Source organism: Ilyonectria robusta, assembly GCF_021365365.1.
Source record: "Ilyonectria robusta strain PMI_751 chromosome Unknown BGZ61scaffold_4, whole genome shotgun sequence".
Taxonomy (NCBI): Eukaryota; Fungi; Ascomycota; class Sordariomycetes; order Hypocreales; family Nectriaceae; genus Ilyonectria; species Ilyonectria robusta.
The window spans coordinates 509,292-533,447 of record NW_025764438.1 but is presented as its reverse complement, the minus strand read 5'-3'; the positions used below and the strand labels follow the sequence as shown (position 1 = coordinate 533,447).

Here is a 24,156-nt window from a genome sequence, read left to right as displayed (position 1 = left end):
TCGGAGCCGAAGCTGGCGGGTTATCGGGTATCGGGAGACAACTTATGACCGACGAAATCAGGGGAACCCAATTTGGGATGCCAAGGTTTCCCTGGGGAGCGGCTTGGGTCTCCTTTTGCTTCCCGACTTCCCGGCACAGACTCGAATTGTACACTGTTAATGAGCCATGCATTGTAAACCGTTAATTTGGTTACGTCGCACGCCCCCTGTGGTGTACATCCGGCGGGAATCCGGGGCCGGGAGCACTATGGACCAAGGGGCTGGCAGTAGAAGGACGCACGACCATGGGAGATCATTGACAACCTACCTACTAGGCGACACTCGGATTGGGTGTTGTAACCAGATAATGGGCAGGGAAGACAAGAGACACAAGGTACCAGGGTCTACCCGGGTGTACAGAAGGACGGTGAAACTCAATCGGCTGACTGCTCCTGGGGAAACAACACCTACTTAATGGCTACGGAGCATTTCTAGCGGTACTGATCAGTCCCTGGCAACCTGGCCACACTTGGCAGTTGACGCTAATGTTAGCCCGCTGTCGTGCAATGAATCTAACATCTGTCGGCCCCTCTCTTTTGGGGGGCAGGGGCTAGCCCGGAATTAACGACATCTCCGGTACAGAGTACCTAGTGGATAGCGATGATGACAATATGAGATCGTCACGCCCGTTTTCCTTTTCTTTGTGCTGTCGTTGGTGTAGAAATATGGTGGGACCGATTTGATAACGCTGCTGCGGGAAGACATCCGTACAGGTATCGTCGTCAAGCACATGTAAAATCGCCTGGGAGATGTTCGACAGTGGAGGCAAAAAAGCCTGTCCGGTAAGGCTGAACCACTGACCAACTGGTATTTCAACCGCTTTCTCAACTCGCGGGAACAGAAGAAGCCTGCCGAGCTCCTGAGAGCGGTGTCACCGTGAAACAGAGCACACAACTTGGCATTTTAAGGAACAGGTTTTACTGCCCACAGTCGTATTCCACAGTCCACATTGTTGGCAGAGTTTGACTAATAAACTAACGGTCGTATTGCCTCTCATCACTCGTTCAGCCTTACTGAAAACGGACATTTACTCGAACCCCCGGTCCTGTCACTCCAACCCCACCCATTTGCTTTCCTCACAGTTATTAATCACACCCAGAGAACGGGGACGAACTCTCCCGAGACCTATCCCCTGAAAGCCCCAAATGGAGCCAATGTGACGCCCTGCAACGGGTGGAGATTGGAGATGGTGGCATGGACACGGACGATTCCTCTGCCGCGGGCGCAGACGCCTCCTTCCAGGCATCGCGCGTGGAGTATGGAGCATGAAGCATGGGGCATGGAGCAATGAGGAGAATTGGCGAGCAAGTTTGATGAGAATGACGTTGCCTCGCTCATACGCACCGGGGTGCCCAACTACCGTTCGATGCCACGGGTAACGTGTTGGCTTGGCCTATGGCGTGAAGCCATGTCGGCCACGACTCCACGAGTTAGTGAGGCGTAGGCGTGGAGAGTAGGAGGGAAGGGACGGGAGAGAGATTAGCATGATTGACCAGGCGTCCCAAGTAGAGCATCTTGTCCACCGATCGGGAAAAGAAGAAGGCAGAAGATTCAATCCTTCGGTGCAGGATGCATGGCCGAGCCGTGGCAGATCAGGCGCAGCAGCTCAGCCCCAAACGAGGAGCTGTAGGATTTGGGAGAGCCTTAATTCTGTTGCCTGGACCTGGTTCACGATGATGCAGAGCGATGCAAAGGGATGGACCCCATCCGTGCCGACGGTCAGGCTAACTAACCGTGGCAGCCGCGGTGTTGGAACGACTCACATGGTGGTCATGACTCCCCACCCCTGAATCATGAGTCTGTTGGTTCCCACCTCTGGGCGGCGTCTGTCTGGGCGTTTTCTCTGGTGCTTGGCCTGGATGTTCGATGGATGGATCTGAGGGTCCCTCTTCCAAGCGCCTTCTTTATGCTGGTTCCCGGATAGCGGGTTGCATCGAAGCCATAGGGGGGTTAGGAATAACGCATCCCGCCCGCTCTGAGAAGGTTTCCGTCAGGGGTTTGCAGGTAACCCTGGGGTTCTTTTGGATAGCATCGTTTTTTCCCTCTCGTCGTCTTTTTCTTCTCCTTCTCTTCCCCCCTTCTCCTCCCCCCCTCTCTTCCTTTCTTTCCTTTTTCTGGCCCGCTCTGGGCGGCCTATTAGAAGACAAAGCCCAACTGGCTAGGATTAGGCTCTCAGGCACGTGTGTGTTCCGAAAAGCGCGTCAAACAGCGCCTCAGACGGTGCTTCAGACGCCTCGTTGTGACAAATCCTACCATCTCAGTTGAAATGTCCCCGTAGGCGTGCGCTAATAACTTAAAGCAACCTAGTCTCCACTGGCGCCTGGCGCCTGACGCCTTGAACGGGCCAGCGAGCCGGCTCGTCACTGTCAGCCAGCCCTGGACTGCTGAACGGGCATGCCGGCTACTATACCCGTGAAAGGGCGGGCCCCTGTGCACCTGCGGGTGGACGACGCAAGACAGGAGCAGTGGAGAGACAGAGAGGCCCCCTGTCAAAAGCCCTGAGCTACAGGGCTACTGGCCTACAGCAAAAATGACGACAGGGCTACAAGCGCTCCAGGGCTATGGGGGATGGAGGGTCGGTTCAAGGATGGGGGCCGTTTCCCACCGCCAGGTCCCCAGGCAGGCTGTACTGAGGTGTGTAGTGAATCGGTAAGTACCTAGGTAGGTAGGTACGGCTCTCTCTATATGCCAAGGCCCCCCCCGGTGGTAGGTGAACCAGGAACCAGCCTATGCAGCCTTGGGAGCGACCTGGCAAGCGCGAGAGTTTGGGCGGGTAACTCCCTGTCACATAGCGCTTCCCTAGTCCCCTAGTGGCTCACAGACCACTGCTACTCCAAGTTCCACGCAGGATGGTGGGTGGAGCCTCCTGCTTCGTGCAAGGTGGGAACATGAAGTTGGGAAAGAAGGCGCGAGGGAGTGACTCGAGCCGAGCGAGTGCGAAGAGCGAAGGCGCACCCCGAGGGCGAAGGACCACTCATGCGCGAATCCGCGAGCCCACTAATCTACGGGCGTCGTAGTCCTGTAAGGCTCCTGCCCTGTATTTTGTATTTTACCACAGTCCACCGCAGTGCCCACATCCGCTTCCACCTCCACTCGCCTTCCACGTTAGGTCCCATCACTGGGGGTGCACACACCTGCAAAAGAGGCAAGAGCCCCATCCCACCTTGACGACAGTCAATCTTCTCTTCGTTGGAGGGCCTGTCTGGGCAATGCCTTTCATCCGTCATCCTTCATCCCACCGCCACGGACGAAACGGCGGATTTTCTTGGCTCTTTTCTGTATTTTGACCCGACTCCCGCTGCGCCTGGTCCCTTGTTTGCTCCCACCAGATCACTTCGGTTCTCCGTTCCGTACCGACTGGGACCTTACAAGTACGACGCTTCCGCACCCAGTAACCTGGTTCCCGGCACACGCATCCAGCGACGCTGCGAGACAGAAACCCAACCCATCAGCCGTCAGCCATCAGTCAGACCGCCAGAGAGCACACTGGACGGTCTAAAATTTCCACGGATATCCACGGACGTTGTTCGCTGCACCGCCGACAATACCATCCGGGGCCGGACCCGCTTCACCAAGAACAAGCACCGGGCGGTTTGACAGCCATGCCGTCTTCGTGATTCTATTTCTTCCCTTTTCTTCCATTTCCACATAGTTCGCCAGACGCAACCACGACTGGTGCGCCGTTGGTTTGGCATTTACCATATTCTCATCATCCTTCTGAGACGTATTAGCCGACCCGGTCCCGCAGAAAACGGACTGAAAACGGACACAACGGACCCGGGACACCACCGAGACGACACGCGAGAGTCAAAAGCCCATCAAACCCAGTTCAAGCCCAGGTCAAGCAATATTATTGGAGTCCCTATGTCCTCCCGGATAAAGGATGAGTCTATCTCGCCCCCGGCGGAGGCCACGGCCGCGGCAGCAGCTGGAACTCCCCCTGGAACCTCCCCAACCACAAAGAGGGCATCACCACCAACGGCAATTTTGCCAAACGATCACTATGTGAATGATCCCGACCATCACCATCACCAATACCCCTTTAACGATATGTCTATAAATACGAACCCTAACTATACTAACTTATATCCCGATCTCAACATCCTCTCCCCTATCTCCAACGACTCCTCTACCACCCCTAGCAGCGCTACCACCACCCAACCTCCGACTTCTGTTCCATCTACTTCTACCTCTCAAGTATCTCCTGTAAAAGGAGATGACGCTTCCGCGCTCCATCTATCCCAAGCAAAACAAAAGCGCGTCCGAACTAGCAAGCCCAAGGTTAAGACGGGATGTACCAACTGCAAGTCTGTTTTCACCTTCCCCGCATCCTACATCCAAAAGCTCACCTCTACCTAACAGACAACGGCGCATTAAATGCGACGAGGTCCGTCCAGCTTGTACACAATGTGTACGGAGCAAAAAGACATGCATCGGATATCCTCCACCCACTCGCAGTTCCCGCCCCTTTGAGGAGATTCGCATCGCTCCAAAACCAATAGTCGCCCAGGCCCAGGCCACGTCACCTGTTGGCTCTTTGCCCTTCCACCGTGCTGAATTCGTCCTGCCACCTCGCCGAGTCCGCCAGAAAATTGTCCAGCGGACCGCCTTGGCCCTGGCATCATCTCCTACCGCGTACCAACCGTCCATAAGTCTCCGCCTCCCGCCTACCGAGGGCCCCTATTTTGAGATTTTTCGAACCCATACCGCCAACGAGCTATCCGGTTACTTCGACTTTGAATTTTGGACTCGACGTGTATTACAGGAATGTCATACTGAACCTGCCATTAAGCATGCTGTCATTGCCCTTGGCGCTCTTTACCAGACCCTTGAGCAGACATCCGAACCAGCGGCCCGCAATCCTTCTGTCACCAATCATCGCCAACAATCCGTCATGGGTCATTGGCAGATTGCTGTTAAGCGATACTCTGACGCCTGTAACGCTCTTGTCGGGTTGAATTCCCAGGATCAAAAGTCGACTAAGACACTCATCATGGCTAATGTTTTGTTAGCTTGTTTCGACTCCTTCATTGGAGACCACAGGCAAGCTATAAAGCAAATACAGACCGGTCTTGGTCTTCTCGAGCGGTTACGGACCCAACAGCACGACCGATTCCTGGCGAATTCATCGGCACCACCAGAAGAGCCTCTCGAGGAAGAGCTTGTCACTATGTTCACCCGCTTGGCTATCCAGGCCAAGTCTTACGACATGGCCTTCCACTTCCCCCAGCCCTACGTGATCCGCCTCACCAACCCGCAAACAGCAACTACGCCGCCGGGAGCACCGTCTTCCCCAAGCTCGAGCGGTGCCGGATCGCCCCCAGCAAATTCGCCATTGAGCTTTCCAGAGAATTTTACCTCCTTGCTTGAGGCGCGACTGGCATGCGACAAGCTCAACGAGAGGATCATGCAGTACATCGAGGGACTATACGCAGTCAAGACGGATCGAAAAGGGACTCTTCCCCGATCATGGCGAGAATATGGCCTTGAATTCAAGAATCAGATTGAAACATGGGGTGATGCCTTCGAAAACCTGTTCAGCTCGCGGCACTCTTTATCAGTCAAACCGCAAGAAAAGGCTGCGATTGCTGCCCTTAAGATGCTCCAAACTAACAGCCATGTGTTGTACCTGATGATGTTTAGTGACCAAGAGTCGGACTTTGACGCCTTCCTACCTCAATTTCAGACTATTGTCGACTTGGGCCTTGAGATTGTCGGCGATGAGGAGAAGAGGGCTGCCGCTCGCCGTTGTCCTGACCCAGCCCAGTGTCACCATTATGATAGACATCAGAACGCGCACCTACAAGACGGAGGCATCTTTTCAGGCCCGGGATACTCGGCACCACATATCAAGCCACGATTTTCAGCCGACCTAGGAATCATAGCCCCTCTCTTTGTTGTCGCGACCAAGTGTCGAGACCCTGTCACCCGCCGTCAAGCCATTCAATTGCTCCGGAGCAGCGCGCGACGTGAGAGTATGTGGGACAGCGAAATGATTGCCCACATTAGCACCTGGGTGATGAATCTTGAAGAATCGGAGACTATCGCTATGACCGAGCACCCGATATTGAACAGCGGCGTCAGGCAAATGCCTCGGATCATCCCCGAGGAGAAGCGGGTCATGATCCGGGCCGTTGACTTTGACTTGCGGACCCGTGTTGCTGATCTCCAGGTCGGGACACGGGGGCTACAACCCGGCCTACCCGACCCAAAGTTTCGCCAAACACGGATCACCTGGTGAAGGGGCGCCACCATGCGGCTCACCACATCTGTAGGCTGTTGGCCTACTCAATTATACTTTCCAGCGCTATTTGGGATTGACACATTGGCGTTTTACATGCTAGGGGAGAGAATACACGTGGGGTATCAGGGGGTGCATCGCAGGAGTTTCTAAAATGAGATTAAATCTACTCGGATGTAGATGGCGTCTAAATGTCGAAGGGCACACGAGTTCTAGCTTTGGGTAGAGAACTCGTCAAGACATCTCTTCGTCCCGACAGATGCGTGGGCAGAGAGGCCAAACGGCCAATAAAGTCTCGATGAAATAAAACAATATCCAACAAGATAGTTAGCCTTTTGCTCCTGACACATTATAGGCACTGTGAGATAACTCTTCATTCCGGTACTGCATGTCCAAGTTTCAAGAAGGAGGAACATGATTATGTATATTCTACCTAACCTCTGCAATGCTACTGAGTCGAGTAGATAGAATGGTGACAACAAAAGCGGAGGAGACGTCCCAAAGTCCAGCCCACGCGCATAACCTCCGTACTCCGGCTCCCGACAACCCTTGGTCAAGTCCCCTTGACACCCTTCCTCCGGGCCTCCATATAGGGGAGAGAACAAAAAAAGAGAAAACCATCATGATCCATCCCGCATAATTTCATAAGCAGTCTACTCTAGGTCTCTCCTCCTGCACAACTGGTGGTATCGAAGAAAAATTGAGATGCTCGGGGTGTTTGTTGCGTGGCAAAGGGGGTGGGGAAGGGGGGTGGGGGAAAAGCAAGACTTTGGTCTCCAGTGGCTCCCATGAGCGGCGATGTGGTGTGTGAGAGAAGCGAGAGGCCGGTCTGGCCTTGTTGACGCCGGCTAAGAAGTGAACAAGGAGGGCATGGTTTTGTTGTGGATTTGAGCGCATTACTGTACTTGACTGACGATCTCGCTGGCCTTAGAGAGAGACTCGACCATTTGCTGGCACTCCTTCCGTCTCCTGATGGTGAAATCGCTCTCCTTCAGAAGCTCGTCTAGGGTGTCGGTTCGGTACATGTTCTCGAGGAGTTCTCGTTGCATCTCATCCTTGGTGAACCTGTAACTGTTGTGAGCTGACTCCCCTGAGAAACGCAACCCAGAGAAGGAAAAAAAAACTTACTGGACAAGGTTCAGCATGACGGCCTTGGGAACCATGTCAATCATGGTTCGCTTCACAATGTTGTAGTACGAGGAAATCAGCAGCTCTGTTGAACGGTTAGTGCTGAACGGGAAATAAGGGGTGAATATGCACATACTGATGACTTCGACCTCAATGTTCTCACGCTCTGAGAGGGTGCCCGAGGCCTTTAGTGTAGGGGGAGGAGCCTCCATGGCGGCGGCCTTCTTCTTGTTCTTCGCAGCAAAGAAGCTACCGAAGAAGCCCGAGTTGTTTCCGTCGGCACCGGCCTCAGGAACAGTGGGGCTGGCAGCACGGGGAGTTGAGGCAAGGGGCTTGCCAGTCTTGGGATCAACCTGAACAGGCTTGGCGGGGTTGTATCGCTCGTTGACGATGGCCATTGCCTAGAGGCAACAAGTTAGCAACATCACGGCGAGGTCCCGGCACATGAAAATAACTTACTCGGTGGCCGTTGAGGAAATCAGGGTGACCAGTGTTGACGTAGCACGACTCCATGGAGACGAGATCCCGGACCAACTTGTTGGTGGGGTCCATGGCCTTCTTGAAGAAGCCAATCACGACAGTGTGCATCTTCTCCTTGAGCCCAGGGTACCGGCGGTACAACTGCTTCCCAAGCAGCTGCGATAGGATGCGGACCAACTCATCATAGACGAGGGAGACACACTTCAAGCTGGGGTCCTCGAGTCGCTTGATTTGTTGCTTGACGATCAGCTCGAAGGCGGTGGTGCCCACAAAGAGAGCGGGGGAGGAACCAGACGAGTTGTATAGTATGGTGCGGATATCCACATCCTTGACAACGTCAAACGGGTCGATGGCCTTGACACCGTTGGAGTAGAGCTCGTGGAAGACGAAGCTGATACGGGCACCACCCGACAGTTCGGTGCTGGACAGCTCAGTGTTGTTACCGTCCAGGACTGTTCGCCACTCGTTCGTGAACTCGGTGATGATGTTGAGAACAATGTTGGCGCTGTTGCCAAGCATGGAGGGACCAAGGCTCTCGAGCTCGGACGAATACTTCTGCAGGGAGCTGGAGATTCGGGCCTTGATATCGGGGAGGGTCTGTTTGATGTGCATCATGAGGATCAGGTTGAGCTTGCGGGCCAGATAAGGCGTTCCGCAGTACGAGCTCTTGTTGCGGTAGGCCTTGTGGTTCTCGAAGAAGTTCTTTTCCGCCTCCAGCGCCACATTGATGGCCTTCTTGTTGTCGATATCTCGCTGACCTCGGTTGACCACAGGGACGTAGCCCAGTCGAAGAGGGATGACACGGTTCGAGAGAATATCGATGACGTCTGTGCCATCATCCATCAGGTCGACCTTGGTCAGGACACCGATCGTCCGTTGACCTTCGGGGTCGACCTCGCGCGCAAGCTTCAGACCATCCGAGTTGGCCAAATCCTGGTTGGCGGCGGTGACCGCAAGGACGATAGCGTTGGACTTTCCAATGTACTTGAGAACCATCTCTCGGATCTGTCGCTCGATATCTCGGGGTTGATCTCCCACCGGCACCTTGGTCAGACCGGGCAAATCGACCAGGGTCAGGGTGAGGACGTTGGGAGAGTAGATGCGCAGGTTGATTGGGGCAGGGGAGATGCCGCCATTTCGACCAACCTTGGCCTCGGTTTCCCTGGAAATCTCGTCACGAATCTTTTGGAAGTCGTAGAACTTCTGGCCGGGGATATGCAGAAACTCTCCCCACTCGTCGGGGTTGGCGGCCTTGTCTGAGCCAGCGTCGATATCTTCTTGCTTTACGCCATTGGTCTGCGCGGTACGGTTGATGAGCTGGAGGACGAGGGGTCGTCGAGTTACGATACCGGAGCCTCGGGGCAAGCTGGGAACAGCATGTTAGCTTCGGATGGCTCCGAAGCGCAAAGGGGAAAGGGGGGGATATTCCAAGGCGGTGGGGTACTCACAAGTCTCGACCGACAATGTTCTCAAGCACTGAACTCTTTCCACTTGACTGACTACCAACGACAGCAATCTGGGGCAAATCAATGGGGTTGTTGACTCCAACGGTCGCGAAGACATCTTGAAGCTTGTTGACGAGCCTGGAGGAGAGGTTAGAGACATGTGTCTTGGAGGCCTGACCGCGGGGGGGCTCACTGGATAAGGGCGGGATCCGAGATGCCACCCGGCGTAGCGAGGGAACCGCTCATGGTCGGGATCGTGATATATCCTCCACTAGAACTTCAAGTATAACCAGGATCGGCTGGATCGAGGACGGTGGTGGTGAGGTGGAAGGGGTTGGTCGCTGGGCACTGCGGCTCGGTGGGAGCTGGCGGAGGGGCGGTCGACCGGGGAGAGGACTTCTGAAGCGTTGCGCGAGCTCAAGGCTGGGAGACGGGAATGCAGGGCCGATCTGCAGACCGCGGGCGTAGGTGTCTCTTAAGTTGAGATGGATGAAAGGGGATGGTTAGCGGAGGCGGTCGTGAAATATGAACGGCGTTGAGATGCTGGAATAGGGAGGGCTTAGCAACTGGCGGGACGACACCGAGTTCACGAGCCTAACAAGGCACTAAAGTTGCGCCGCCCTGGAGCGTTGTATTCTAAGCCACACGTGGCGCGACAGCCTTCCCTTCTATGGCTGGACCCTCTCTAGGTAGCCTCTTTTCCAACTGTCTTCACCGCAAATACTCCGTACGGCCTGTCCAATTCACAGACAGTAAGGCCACGTGACAGCGCTATCCATGGGACCCTGGACCCCGGTTGTGGCTGGGGCGTTCGGGTTAATTCTGCAGCCTGGATGATAACGTCACCAGCTGATGTGTTTCTTTATTGCGGGTGCCTTGTGCGTGGTTCAGACCCGCCACCACGAGGGATACTGCCTATTTCGTAAGTAGATAACTTCTTGTGCGTGTACACCGAGGGCGATTCTGGCAGCCTAGAACGTACATTCGGTTATTCTGTTGATATCCGTATTGCCTTTGCGTCTGATGCATGCTACCCTGTTCGACCTCGGCCTGAACTCGTTGTATCACTTACAACATATGCCTCAGCTTGGGTGGGGATTCTACGTGGCCAGAGATATGGAAACCGACCTGTAACAGGCATCACAAATAACCACGTTTTGAAATAGGCCTTGTATACGCGGATGCAAATATACGTATTGACGACGAGGGTGTTGTCATCTTTAAATAAGTCAGGGGGCCTCGAAATCGCTTTTAGATAGCAAGCATTTGGATTACGATTTATGTCACGGGGTTTCATGATAACACGACCTCTCAACCAAATAACCGAACGAGATTGCCTAATCCAAGCTGCCAACAGGAAGGATGGAAGCATTCGGCTAGAGAGCGTACAGTGAGACAAACGCTTACTCTTTGGCATGCGTCTGGTCTGTTCTGGACGGGTTGGATGAGGGGAATCGCTTATCAGCAGGCTGTTCACGGTGGGGTCATCAGTCACAAGGGTACCTTTAGCCAGCACCCAACCGCAAACCATACGACCTGATCACGTCTGTGCATGGTACAGTACATCGTATATTGTAGCAATTACGGCGGTGACTTGCTTTGGCAAACAAGGGTTTGTGACCAGAGGTTGTCGAATAGACGCCGCATCTGCCTACGAGCAACTGGCGGGGCTGTCGGCACTGCTTTCTCCACGAGAAGGCGAGACGTGCGAGGGGACAACGTGGACGTCATCGGTTAGGTAGGTACCTAGGTAGTTGCAGCTGCTCCTCCAGCCCCCAGCCAGCTTATTAGTGATGTGGTGGTGGTGGTTGTGGACGGCGGCCTGCCTCCGAGGTAGTTACATCCTCCTACTTGGTGACGTTAGAGGCGTCCCGGCATTTGGCACTACGGTGGCGTACAAATACAGGCACAAGAAGGAAACTGTGGAACAGAAAGGGCACGCTGAGACTTTGCACAACCGCAGCATTTGGATGTACCACCCAGATGTTGGATATATATCCCCTTGCTTCCCGTACCCCGTGCGAGATAATCGTGAGCTCAGCACGTCAGGTTCCAGATTCCCATTAGGGACATTAGCATCGAGGTTGTCGCCCCACTCACTCGCCAGCGCACCTCTTCAATCGCCCCAACCGCGAAGGCCGCTGGAGCCAAGCGCTGGAACCCACTGAAGCCTCACTGGGCCGTCACTGGCCGGGCCCTCCCTCCCTGCCCCGGCGTCTCCCAGTCGCCGCCCACTCGTCCCGCCTGCCACAAGGGGCCCTAGTAGGTAGCACTAGTAGGAGCAAACATCCCTAGAAATCGGAGGTGCTAGCGCTCAGCACAGCGCTAGACGACCTCCTACTGGATCTCATCACCACTGAAGCATCCTGGAGCCCAGCACGGAACCCAGCACGGCCACGGCCATCCTCTTCCCGACACACCACTCCCAATCTCCAACCTCCAACCACCAACCACCAGAGTCTTCTTCCTCACTCAACGCCCATCATCCACAACCATACGCATTCCTTGGAATAACCGCCTTCCCGAAGACATCTCTGTCAGTCACATGCGCCTCTCGACCGTCCTGCTGCTGGATACCTGCTTCCAGAGCCGCCTCCGCCTCCACCTCCACCTCCCGCTCCCAACGACACCTCACCTCCACCCATCGTCCGAAGCTGCTCCCTCGCCAGCATCCCCCCGCCGAACCCGTTTCTCTCGAACAACGGACTCCTCTGGCCCCCAGTCAGCTTCCCGTTAACCTCAACGCTCGATCCCACCGCGGTCAACAGCCGCGGAGAGGCCGATCTGGACTCCTCCGGCGCCCGCTCCGGACTCCCCGTTCACACCTCCGACGACACTGCCACGCCGCTACCCCCCTCGACCTCGTCCAGCACTGAACCCTCTGCCACTCCCTACGACCCCCCCTCTGTCGCTCCCTCAGACCCTCAGCCTCTCCGGAATCGAGCCTCGACTGGCACTGCGAATATAGGTTCTTCGAGTGCCCGTCCCGCCCGACCTGCGAGTCTAGCACCATCCCAGGTCCTCGGCCGACGCCAGCGTTCTTCTACACCCGACGTACTATCGGAGCTCGAACCTGCCCCCGGACAGAGCGCGAGACGCTCTGGCGCTGACGACACCACCCGCGAACCCGGCCCCAAACGAAGACGAGGTGACGCTATGATGGGCGATAGTGATACACCAGACCCTCATAACGGGGCGCCCCTGGGCTACTCGAATGGGTCATCCAGGGCACAGTCGCAACGGGCATCCACGGCAGGCGTTATGAATGGTCATAAAGCCGGTACAGCAGTCAACGGCAAGAGCAATTCTCCGGTTACCAGAACCCAGCGACCTCCCACATACTTTGGCCATGATCGCCAAGAAGTTACCCGGCTATTGATCCAGGCCTTGTCGGATATGGGATATCAGACTGCGGCAGAGAATGTGAGCCAAGAGAGTGGGTTCGAGTTGGAGAGCCCAACTGTTGCCGGTTTTAGGTCAGCCGTGCTGAGTGGCTCTTGGACGGTGGCCGAGCAGCTGCTGTCTGGTGCATCATACGAGGACAGTAATGTGCAAGGGAACGGGCTTGTTTTGGCCTTCGGCTCGGATCGGGACGTGATGAGGTTCTGGCTGCGGCAACAGAAGTTCCTGGAGCTTCTCGAACAGAGGGATACTACCCGTGCTCTTATGGTGCTCCGGGGAGAGTTGACCCCGCTCTCACACGACACTGCGAAGCTGCATTTCCTATCCAGTCTGCTTATGTGCCGGTCTGCGGACGATCTCATGACCAAAGCAGAATGGGATGGAGCTGATGGGGTGTCTCGAATGCGCCTATTATCAGAGCTATCTAGTAAGTCGACGTCGAGTGCATATGTGCCGGATCTTGCTAATATGGGGTAGAATGTATATCCCCATCCGTCATGTTGCCCGAGAACCGCCTTGCCGTCCTTCTCGAGCAAGTTAAACAGAGCCAGATCGACACTTGCCTCTATCACACAGAGGCTATGTCACCGTCACTGTACTCTGACCACTTCTGTGATCGACGGAATTTCCCGACCGAGGTGGCGATTGAACTCACTGACCTGGCTGGCGAGGTCTGGCAAGTCCAATTCTCTCATGACGGGACCAAGCTAGCAGCTTGTGGCAGTCGAGAGCAGGTCGTTTTATGGGACCCTAAGACGTTTGCTGTCTTGCGTTTGTTGAGCGATCACGATGGTGGTGTCGGTAACATCTCGTGGAGCCCTGACGACTCTATGATTGTGTGTTGTTCGCAAGACAAACACGCGCGGTTGTGGGATGCTGATGTAAGTGACACTCCGAAGGGGATTTCAACAATATTGCAGAACTAACGCGATTTTATAGACCGGATCGCTCCTAAAAAAGCTGAGGCGCTTTGAGGAGCCCGTCAGCGGTTGTGTTTGGGCTCGTGACAACCTATCCTTCGTCGTCGGCACTTTGGATCGCGCTCACAGCCTCTGTACCATCAATGTTAACGACGAGGAGGTCTACGATTGGGGTAAGAGGCACCGCGTGCAAGATCTCTGCGGCTCACCCGACGGCCGGTGGCTCGTTGCCGTTGACGACGTCCAGACAATTCATGTCTACAACGCCATCACCCGCGAGCTCGAGTTTGACATGGAGCTCAAGGCCCGTCCCACGTCCGTCAGCATCAGCCAGGACTCGCGCCACCTACTTGTGAACAAGCGTGATGGTGAGGCTCAGCTCATCGATCTTGTCACTCGTAACTCCGTCCAGAAGTTCTTCGGCCACACTGGCGGCGAATACCTTATTCGTAGCTCTTTCGGCGGGCCCAACGAGAGCTTCGTCATCAGTGGTAGCGAGGATGGCAATATCCTCATCTGGCACAAGAACACGGGCGCCGCCGTTGAACGTCTACCCGGGCATCACCCGCGCTGCAACGCTGTTTCATGGAACCCTGCTGACCCCTTTATGCTGGCGTCCTGTGGCGATGACGGGCGGGTCAAGATGTAAGTATTTCTCCTCAAATTTGGACACAGTTTAGTCCTTTGGACGGCTTGGCTAACTAAGACCATCCAGCTGGTCGAACCACTCTCGCAGCTTGGACATCAGGAACCGCTATAACAGAGGCTCATCCAACGGGTGGAGGATCACAGAGAGTAGCGAGCCCTAGGAGGTATCTCTTGGTCGGCTTTGTATTCTTGGAAACTAGTCAAAGACGTCATCATATAGCCAGTTCTAACTCACCATTACACGCGGGAAAGGAGGGTTTGGTCTGTTGTTGGGATACTAGAAGAGGATGCTGGGACGATGGAAGCATGTGCGACGAGGGGCGCCTTTTTTTCCGCAACACAAAGCGCCGCTAATATTTTCCATTTATTACGGGGAGGGGGGATAAGGCACCTTTACTTCTACTTGTCATTTCTGGCGTTGGAGCAACGGCTGGAGGCGAGGTTCATAAGCAGAGACGACGGGTTCTGTATTTTTGGTCTTTGTCTTCTACTTCTCTGCGGTAGACTGGCTGTCACGCAAGCAATCCCACTTACATAACCATATCTGCCTTGGTCTACCTCGTCCATCTGTGCATGCCCAATTTACGAAGTTATTCGCACACAAACCTATTGCTACTTGCGCACATCACTGCATGCCTAAATCCTACTGGTAATCATCTACCATCCTAATAAGTTTGTAAGACTAATTCACAATATTTATTCCCTCATAACTATTTGTTTTATTTTATCTCATCAAGTCCAATTTATTAATAAATATAAGTCAAAGTAAGGTCTAGGTACATTGGTTTGCCCTGAGGTTTGGCTAAAGAGGCTTGTATTTGTATGCGAATAGCAATACTCTTTACGAATAGATGCAGTAGCAAAGTGGACTTTCCCCTGGTTATGTGCTACGTAGCACCTAGTCTAGACAATATACGGCCGTGGGCGCATCAATCCATGTCCATGCCTATGCATATCAGAAGCACGACGCGCGGGACCATACACGCCGCAGCCGGAGGCATGCTTCTTTAGCACCGATCTTTCATCGCAAAGCCACAAGAGTCTTCTGGGCGACTGGCTGCTAGGATTGCGTCTGGCTGCGGATTGAGGCTGGAAACAAGGGTGGACCTTGGGGAACAGCTGAGGGGTGTAGGTGGGGAGAGGACAGAGCAAAGCCATCACATCACGCTGAAGCCACGCCTCCACCTGGAGTTCTGACCTACGTGCCTCTCTGTCTCTCTGCTGAGTGGGTGTGCTCGCGGACGACCTGTCACAAAGAGAGCCGTTGCGTATTGGGAGGCCGGGAGTCGGTCGAGGAAAGAGAAAAGAAGAATGGTGGGTGGAGTGAGGGGTTTCCGGGGTTACTGGGCTGCCGATAGACAACGGTGGACGAGCGACGGTGGACGATTATAGCGGTCGTGGTCTGCCCACTGGCTGAATGGTGGTTTCACCGGCGCTGTGGTTGGGATTGGTTACTACGTAATCTGGCAGTGGCATCTCGGCATCAGGTCGGGGTAGTTTATGTGTATCGTGGCTAGCCGTGTCCGGGGCCGAGGCTTCTGGGCCGGGATCCCTTTGTTATGGGCCCGGCGTGGCATCAGTGTGAAGCCGTGGGATAGAGTTGGGACGGGAACATCTCGGCGGACAAGATGGGCAGGTGGGAGGTTAGTGAGGAAGGTTAGTGAGAAGTTAGTGAGAGGTGAGAGCATTGAGGAGGGATCAACACGACGGCGCGCGGTTCCTGGATCCGACTTTGCTAGTGTGGGTGGGTGGATGTCTTGAGGCTTGGAGGAGCGATCCGGCAATGCGACGTCCGAAAGACGACGGGTCCGAGAGTCCGCGCAGAGTTGATGCGGCTGGACTCGGTACCTGCATGGCCGACACGATGACAGGACTGGGGCCTGCGGGCCATGGCGAGATGAGGTACGGAGTCTGGGAGGGCACGCCATTTGCGCACAACAGAGATACGGGGCAAGCGTCAAACCCCAAGTGTGGGCTGCTCGAGGGGGGGGGGGGGGGTGGCCCCAAGGCCTGGCAAACCCCGGATCACGAGTCGACGATGACAGACGACAAAACGAACAGGCCAAGCCGCCTCTCGAGGCGGTCAGGCAAGCGAGGACTGTCATTCGTCCCCGCCTGGATCCAAAGGCTTGACGCTTTCGTGTGGAAGGGAGATTGAGATTCGGCGATGGAACGGACCGCCTGGACCATGACGGTCGAAGCCGTTTCCAGAACGGCGACGCCTCGCCGCCTGCAGGGGTTAGGATGGACTGACCGGGCCATCGTTTGTCCATCCGACCTCAGCTTTGACGCAGCGCGCCATCGCTACATAATAGTGCCATGGACGACGCCGAGCTGCCACTCCAGGCCGTTGGCGGTTGCGCTGGCGTCTTTCTGGGTTGGCGCGAGGGGCAAGTAGTCTAGGCCTGGGCAAAGTCGGCTATCGAAGTGTCTGAATGGTGACTTGGTGCTTGACATTACAGCATAATGGCCTCATAACGGGTGGCGGTCGACCATGGCCAAGCAATGGACGGTGCAGTGCAGTGCATTGCGAGAATTGTGTGAGCCAACCGTGGGTGGCGGCATTGATGTCTCGGCGGGATTCGTCGTTACAGGGGCCGTGGAGTTTGGAGGCCGGTCTCGGTCCGCGGACCCTCAATTGATGCTGTACGGAGTATGACACGATGCTCGCGGTTTTAGTAACCGAGTGAAGAAATACTCTAGGAAGATCGTCCGATGGCTAGCAACAAAGATAGACGAGGCAGAAAAAGAAACAGACTGCTTTCTTTGTACGTGGTGGAGCCCGTCTGAACGCCACCAACAGCAGACCAGCCAGTATGCACATCGCAAGGGGCAATGGAATGCTCGGCTGTCAGACATTACCTGAAGCCCTAGTGGCACGTTACGAGAATGCAGAGTAGGATCCTACTAACCTGGCAAAGAAATTGTCTCAGGTCGCGTTTCGCAGACAAACAGCGTCGGATCTGGTAAGATCTTGTGTAAGCCGCCCGGAATGACGACGTGAATGGGGTTGCGCGTACATGCGCCGTAACCATGTGGTCGAAGTACCTTATCGCCCGCCGCATCCAGGAACAATATCGCCGGTGAACCGGTTGGTAAGCCTACCCGGCTGGAGTTGCATAGTCGGCATCGTTCACTCGGCCCTGTCAAAGTTGCACCAAAACGTGGGGAGACGGGAACGGGGCCGGGAGCAAGAGCGACGAGAAAGAGCAAGACGACACTCATAGACGGATCATCAAGCTAGGTCGGCGTGGCTCCTTCATCCGTACGAATACTCTGTACTCATCTGATTACCTTTGGTGGATGTCCATGTGCATCAAGCCACCAGCTCCGGTGGTGTTCCAGTTTCCCAGTGCGCTTCTTGTGCCGCCCTCACCCCTGGCGCCAGAGCGGGAAAGTGTGCGTTCGTGCTGCCGCGGGTTGGCCGACGAGGCGCGTCTAGAGACGTGGGAAGGGCCGAAGCGGACAATATTGCTGCTGCACTCCTCTTCGTTGTCCCTTGCCCCCCAGGCAGAACGGTTGTTGTTGGCGGATGAATAGGACAGTGCCGGCCGAGTGCCCCGCGGAAGAACCGGTAGATCCCCCTGTTGAACCAAACACTTGACTACGATGATACAGGGAGCCCCTGTTACAGTGACAATGATTGATTGAGTGATTGGGCTTACCTTGGAAGAGGCAGATGGCTCGTCAAGTAAGATCAAAAGAGGAGAGTGGAGAGGAGAGTGGAGAGGAGAGTGGAGAGGAGCGGCGAGGTATCTTGTCCTTGAAACTGGTACGTAGTCGGACTCTTTCTGCTGGTGCAGCCAAAAACTCCGAGTTGAGCGGTCGAACTACCTACAACTGTGTCGGGAATAAACCACAAGAGCGGAATCTCAATGTTACCTTGGAATCCCCGATTCCCGACCCCCCAAATCTTTGACCCGTGAATCTGACAAGATGTAACCGTTGGTGCCGGTAACAGCCGTCAGATGGGTTGTCGGTCCTTGGGGATCGGCGGATAGGGCCGCGATGGTGGGGGCGCCAGCTAAGGACGGCGATCGTCAAGCGGGAGAAACCTTCTACCTCCTCGCAATAGTAAGAGGCCGGTCGGAGCAAACCAGGCTGTTCTTGGAGAAGAAGGTAGGGACGCGAGGGCAAAACCGAGGTTCGTAAGCTGATGGTACCCGGGATATCCTGGGATGACCTGGGTGAGGGAAAGCAGCGTAGGTTCGTGAGCATCCACCCATGTACTGGACCACTTGCTATGACGGAGTTTCTGTAAAGCAGCGGGCAGGTGGCGCGCTACGAAGTGGATATCTCGGCCACATGGGCTTTAGCGTTCTCCTTGTGGAGGGCATCCATGGCCGTGCATGGCGCGAAGGTGGATGCATGGTGTTAGCCCCGGGAACCTGGCGAGGATGGATGGGGTCAGAGGGCGAGCAGAGCAGAGATAGAGATAGAGACATGGGGAGGAACTTGTTGCGGACGCCGCTGTCATCAATACAGTAGTGTTCCCGCTGATAGCTGGGGTGGGAAGAGACGGCGAAGCAAGTTAATGAGACAGCTAGATAGGGCGGTGACGAAGCCTGTTCCCTTTGCGTCTCATGGGTCTTGTCTGGCCATGTCTGAGGCTTGCGTCGCGCGAGGTCGGTTTTCTGGGCCGCCATCGGTGTGTGAGCCCGCGAATGGATGTTCTCCCGAGGATGTACGTATGCTATCCGGCTTGCCGTCTCGGACCGTGGTGCTTGTTACTTTTTGGATCTGGTAATCCTGGATGAGTGGCAGTACTGCGGGTGCGTGACTCGTCTGGTCTTTATATCTCGCTGTGAGGGGGCATGTTGTAATTAGATGATGGCTGGCTGCAGTAGCCGGGGTTTGGAAGTTGTTATGAATGGTGCCCGGAGTACGGAGTAGGTAGGATGGTAAGACGGTAGGAGACATGATGGCACTCTGTGCGCGCGTGTGTGTGTGTGTGTGTGTGTGTTGCTCGGCTTGTTGGGCTTGCTGGGCCTGCGTCTCCCGAGGGCGCTTGAACAATAGCGTTGTGGTACAAGGCCCTAGCAGGAACCAGCAAGGATCGCACTCCGACCCCCCAGGACACCCATCCTTGCGGTTACACTGCCAGGGCCATTGTCCGGCACGGGCGACGTTTGTCAGGGAGGGACGATGGTTATGCCGGGGTTGGTTTGGGCCTCCCAGACTGTCAGGTCGATTCTGAAACTGCGCCATGGGTTGGACGTGGGTTCGTGCAATCAGAAAGTCGGGACGAACACCCACGAGACACACGGGCGGGAACAGCAGCATCAGCATTCTGTAAGCAGTCAGCAGCCATCCAGCCACCAACAAGGTCAGCAACGGCGATGCCGACAGCAACGGCGACGAGAGACTGTGACGAATGATGCCTTGCGCGTGCATACAGGATGATGTAAATAGCACAATGCCTTACCCAAGGTTGCTGTATGCGGCAAAAAATGCCCGAATTCGCAGGGGATGAAAAGCCGTGTTTGTTTCTCTGATGGAGCCTTGATGGAGCCTTGACGGAGCCCAGGTCATTACAGAGGAAGGATGGTGGAAGCATCCAATGCATCCCAATGCAGGTGCATCCTGCTAGAACGACGCTGGCCCTGAGTCGCGTTCCCTGTCGGCAGGTACGCCCCGGCTCGTGGAGGGGGAGCGACCCGGGGGGTACCTGACTCGCCATGTACCTCCACCCACATCCTCCATGCCATCCTTCCACAGCCAACCCCTGTCGGCTGTCCGCATGGGATCGACAGCGCCCCTTGGAACCCTGTGCTGCACGGGCAGCATCTGGACAATGGACAATGGGCAATTGACAATGAACGACGGATGGGGGAGTGGATGGCGCTTCATGGATCATGGAGGAGGAGGAGGAGGAGGAGAACCAGGATGGATAACAGAGCACCACACGCGCATGCACACACAGACTGCACTCTGCACTCTGCACTCTGCACTCACCCTCCGCGTCGCCGCACGATGCACTAGATGCTCTGAGGCTTGCACCCTGGACGCATGTATACCACGTAGTACAACGCTGTGTGCCTGGTAATATGTAAGATGCTGTGGCATCCTCCCACCCTCCTCCTCTAGAAGCTCACTTGGCCTGGAGGGGTAAATGTGACGGATCCGATGCCAGATTTGGGGGCGCAAGTTGGGCTTTTCCGGTTTCGTGGGGGCATTGATCTCGGTTATTAGTTGGCTGAAGGCTACATTGATAGAGAGGCTGTAAAGGGGCACGGCATACGAACGGAGGTAGGCTAGGTAGGTAAGTTACTCCTTCTCTGGACGTACAGGTATGGTAGGCAGTACGTAGCAGATCATATGTGTCTGCACTATTACGAATACGTTGCAGTCGCTCTGCCCTGCTTCTCGCTTGAGACCTGCTCCAGACGATTCTTCGTTACCTTGCCCTCGGAGAGTACTTTGCCATGCAGTAGCTTGCAGGTACCGGATCTCCTGGAGCTGGCCGTCCCTTCCATTCTTGTTCGAGGTTTAATTTCGCCTCCCAATGGAGCGCCCCAGTCCGGCAGGAAAGGAGAGACCAGGGAAGACCAGGATGGGGGAAAAAGGTTAGGTAGGTAGGTACATCCACTCATCCTGCCTTAGTACGGAGGTACCTGCCTTAGCCCTCTTCATCGCCCAAGCACTGCAAGCAGTCCTCGGGGCTCTCTTCTCAGGAGGTTCTATCGAGTCTGCTCACTATTCCCGCCCCTCGCACCCCCCTCCGACCCCCGTAAGGACAGTGGGGCTCGCCCTCCAAACCTCGTGCCAGCCCTGGACCCTCGCCCATGCGCCCTAAATCCCTTCGCCTCCCGCAACCGCAACTGCATCCACCTCCGAATCCGCATCCGTCCCATCTCCAGCGTCTGGCCAAGGCCGGTTAAACCACCACCTTCACCACCACCATTGCCTCCTCCTTCGCTCGTTTTCTGAGACAAAGTCGCCGGGACCGGGTTCGTCGACTATCCGCGACTGACTGCCCATGGGCCCATTCGCCTTCCACCTGTCTCCCAGCCTTCGAACCTGCTTCATCACCAGCACCAGGCGCCGCATTGCTACTTCGTTATTGCCATCACCAGCATCGCTTTTACCATCGTCACCGTAATAATCAGTTCCACCCGCTCGCAGCCTTCCATCCCTACTGGCACTTATTTCTTGGCCATCTGTTTTATTCCGCCGTCGTCTTGTCTCTGGCCGTCTCCACGCCGCCTACACCACGTGTTGCCTCATGATGCGACTTTGATCTTCACCTAATCTTGTTGCTTCTCCTTCTCCTCCCCTCTCTCGCCCCTCCTCCCGTCCCCTGCTTCTCCCCCCTTCGCTTCTCACTCTCTGGCAACCACCGCCTCTTCTCGTGCCGACAATGGAGAGCCTGGATGGGTTGCTCATGGTCCCTCCAGACCGAGGGCAGATTCTTGGTAGGGCAGTTTGGAAGGTATGTCTTGTTGTTGTCTGCTCCGGGATTGATTTGAAATTAAGAACAACCCTCTGACCCCAATACTCTTTAGACACGATACGTAGTCGTCGGGAGGCGCATCACCTCAGCTGGTCAACAGGGTACTTCGAATCCCAGCTACTCTCAGCTGGTGACGAGCAGCCGAAACAATAGCTTGACCCCTAAACCGATTGCAAAGACGCCCACCGACGAATGCTGCCTCCTCATCTACAAACACAAGGTGTGTTGATCTAGGCCCGGTTGACGGCTCACCCCGAAACTTTCTCTAGAACATGCGTTGACGAGACCTAACTTTAGGAGGACAATGAACCGAACCAACAATGGCCCATCAGCGGTATTGCCGATTGCCAGGTCCAAATGGTCGCCCACAGGAAGCAGGGCCCTGTTCTACCCACCCTCATTGTCACTCTGTCCGACAAAGAGCGAAAACGACGCTCCAGCCGCGCTGCTGGGCTGATTTCATCGAACAAGGAGACCAGCGCCAATACGTTATGGTTTCGTACGCCTCCTGACGACCACCATCCCAGTCTGCATGATTGGGCGCGCTTCATTCTGTCCAAGAAGTCGCCCATGAGTCCCATGAGTCCCGAGAGCCCCATGTCTCCCCAATTCACCAACCCCTTTGCGCCACGATCCCGCGATCAGCCCGACTACTTTTCGCGCCCAACCAGCGGTAATCAGCCTGGCCGATCGGATACTCGCGCTCTCCAGCACAAGAGCTCCGCAAATACGCAGTCCACTGGGCCACGCGAAAGGCCACATACCTTCAGTTCCGAGTCGCTAAGTCTGCGATCTAAGAGAAGCGATGTTTCCTCCCCCTCGAGTGCGAACTACCCCATCCAGCAAATGTACCCGATCCCTGGCCAGCACTACACTACTGTGCTTCCCACAGACCTCCCCTCTGACCTCCCCTCTCCTGTTGGCACCACTGGCGAATACCAGGGCGAATTTATTGAGGGATGGACGGCTGCTCAGGGGAGGTCTTCAACAATGAGCTCGCCCATCCGAGGGCGAGACAGTATGAGCTCACAGACACCACAGCCCTCGATCACAGCGACTGACTCGAGCTCACCCCCAGCGCCTCGCGAGACTATCCTCGACAGAGCCTTTCAACTGAGGTGCATACCTGGGTCTGAGCAGGAGGTCCCTGGAGAAGAGAAATTGAGCTCGTTGGCGCGATTTGAGGCGTTAATGCGAGAAGCTGACCAAAAACGAAAACAGAGGGAAGCCGCCGAACGAGCGCATCAAATGGCAATACGGAGCGCTTTCGAGGCATCTGACAGCTCGGATGAGGCCCAGGACAGAGACTCGGACGATTCGGATGAGGGCGCATACGGCCACATCCCAGAACGGCGCGGTCCAGTATTGATTCCCTCCACAACACAACGCGCCTTGCAGTTTATTGCTGGCCGAAATGAGCCCGCACAGCCTCAGAGTTCAGCCAGACCACCAACCTCTAGGACTTCAATCAACACCCGGGTCGGCTCAGGAATCGTACCCAACCAGGTTCCCCCTGTGCGGCCACATACCGCAAACGCCAAAAGTCGCCCCAGCGCATCACAAAGGATACAGAGTCCCTCCCAGCTTGCAGCGGCCATGACCAATATGGAAATATCGGCATCGAGCAAGGTTTCCGAAGAAGGCACCCCCCGCCCAAATGCAGACAAGCGACTGTCTACCACCAGTGCCAAAAGGTTGAGTTTCACCGAGTTTACCAAGAGACTCTCTAGCACCAGCAGCTTACTGCTAGTCCAGACGAACGCTAGTTGGAGTAGCCGGGGAAGTAGCGAGATCGACATCCAGTCCTCGTCCATACCCCGTGGGACGCTAAACCCGCGAGGAACCGGAGCGCCTCCCCGAGACCGAGACGAAAACGACCGGAGATGCGGATGGCGCAATAGTGTTGGAGTCATCAGCAGCGACGGTGGTTTCCTTTGAACGATTTGCCAGGAATTAGAAGGCAATGAAGCCTCTTCCGACCTCGACGACATCATTTTCACATCTGCACTTCGAGATACTGATTTTCTTTTTTGGTTTGTTTTTGTTGCGTGCATCCATATGAGACTAAGGACACTGGCATATTGGGCGGATTTGAATGTTTTGTACGATTTTGATACCAGATGATGTTTCGCCATCATAACGCTTACGATGAGGAGAAGTGGACAAACAGTCCTTGGCGTTTTTGTTGATGTTGAATAACCCCTACTGCCCTAACACTTGAACGGGGTTTGGAATCATGGGCTGGGGGTCTTCGATGAAGATGACGGGCGTGGAATTCGTGTCTGGACCACCGAACCGGAGGGCAGATAATAACATGGACTAATGAGCTCTCACGTCTGGTGGCATCATGAATGGATAGATAGACACGATCTTCTGCGCGCCCTGGGAAGTTTAGACCTA

At 55.3% G+C, this 24,156-nt stretch overlaps 6 protein-coding genes across 6 annotated transcripts; 3 read left to right on the top strand and 3 right to left on the bottom strand.

Annotated features, from left to right (window-relative positions):
* Positions 1–4,089: 4,089 nt before the first annotated feature.
* On the top strand, positions 4,090–6,280 carry BGZ61DRAFT_344487 (uncharacterized protein; the record flags this gene model as incomplete). The annotated part of the gene is made up of 2 exons (XM_046239702.1): positions 4,090–4,346; positions 4,402–6,280. 2 exons carry the CDS (start codon positions 4,090–4,092, stop codon positions 6,278–6,280), a joined length of 2,136 nt encoding a protein of 711 aa, XP_046108215.1.
* Positions 6,281–7,176: 896 nt separating this feature from the next.
* Positions 7,177–9,579, bottom strand: BGZ61DRAFT_528715 (Dynamin central region-domain-containing protein; the record flags this gene model as incomplete). Its single annotated transcript, XM_046253296.1, has 6 exons — positions 7,177–7,345; positions 7,409–7,493; positions 7,545–7,809; positions 7,868–9,254; positions 9,337–9,471; positions 9,527–9,579. 6 exons carry the CDS (start codon positions 9,577–9,579, stop codon positions 7,177–7,179), a joined length of 2,094 nt encoding a protein of 697 aa, XP_046108214.1.
* A 2,913-nt stretch (positions 9,580–12,492) lies between these two features.
* Positions 12,493–14,304, top strand: BGZ61DRAFT_344108 (WD40-repeat-containing domain protein; the record flags this gene model as incomplete). The annotated part of the gene is made up of 3 exons (XM_046239665.1): positions 12,493–13,162; positions 13,213–13,616; positions 13,675–14,304. The coding sequence occupies 3 exons, from the start codon at positions 12,493–12,495 to the stop codon at positions 14,302–14,304; spliced, it is 1,704 nt and encodes a 567-aa protein (XP_046108213.1).
* A 1,305-nt stretch (positions 14,305–15,609) lies between these two features.
* On the bottom strand, positions 15,610–16,284 carry BGZ61DRAFT_159459 (uncharacterized protein). Its single transcript, XM_046237450.1, has one exon. The coding sequence runs from the start codon at positions 16,229–16,231 to the stop codon at positions 15,758–15,760; it is 474 nt and encodes a 157-aa protein (XP_046108212.1). The 5' UTR covers positions 16,232–16,284; the 3' UTR covers positions 15,610–15,757.
* Positions 16,285–18,049: 1,765 nt separating this feature from the next.
* On the bottom strand, positions 18,050–19,231 carry BGZ61DRAFT_444528 (uncharacterized protein). The gene has a single exon (XM_046244977.1). The coding sequence runs from the start codon at positions 18,947–18,949 to the stop codon at positions 18,545–18,547; it is 405 nt and encodes a 134-aa protein (XP_046108211.1). The 5' UTR covers positions 18,950–19,231; the 3' UTR covers positions 18,050–18,544.
* Positions 19,232–21,663: 2,432 nt separating this feature from the next.
* Positions 21,664–23,694, top strand: BGZ61DRAFT_344537 (uncharacterized protein; the record flags this gene model as incomplete). Its single annotated transcript, XM_046239708.1, has 3 exons — positions 21,664–21,735; positions 21,809–21,976; positions 22,054–23,694. 3 exons carry the CDS (start codon positions 21,664–21,666, stop codon positions 23,692–23,694), a joined length of 1,881 nt encoding a protein of 626 aa, XP_046108210.1.
* Positions 23,695–24,156: the final 462 nt, after the last annotated feature.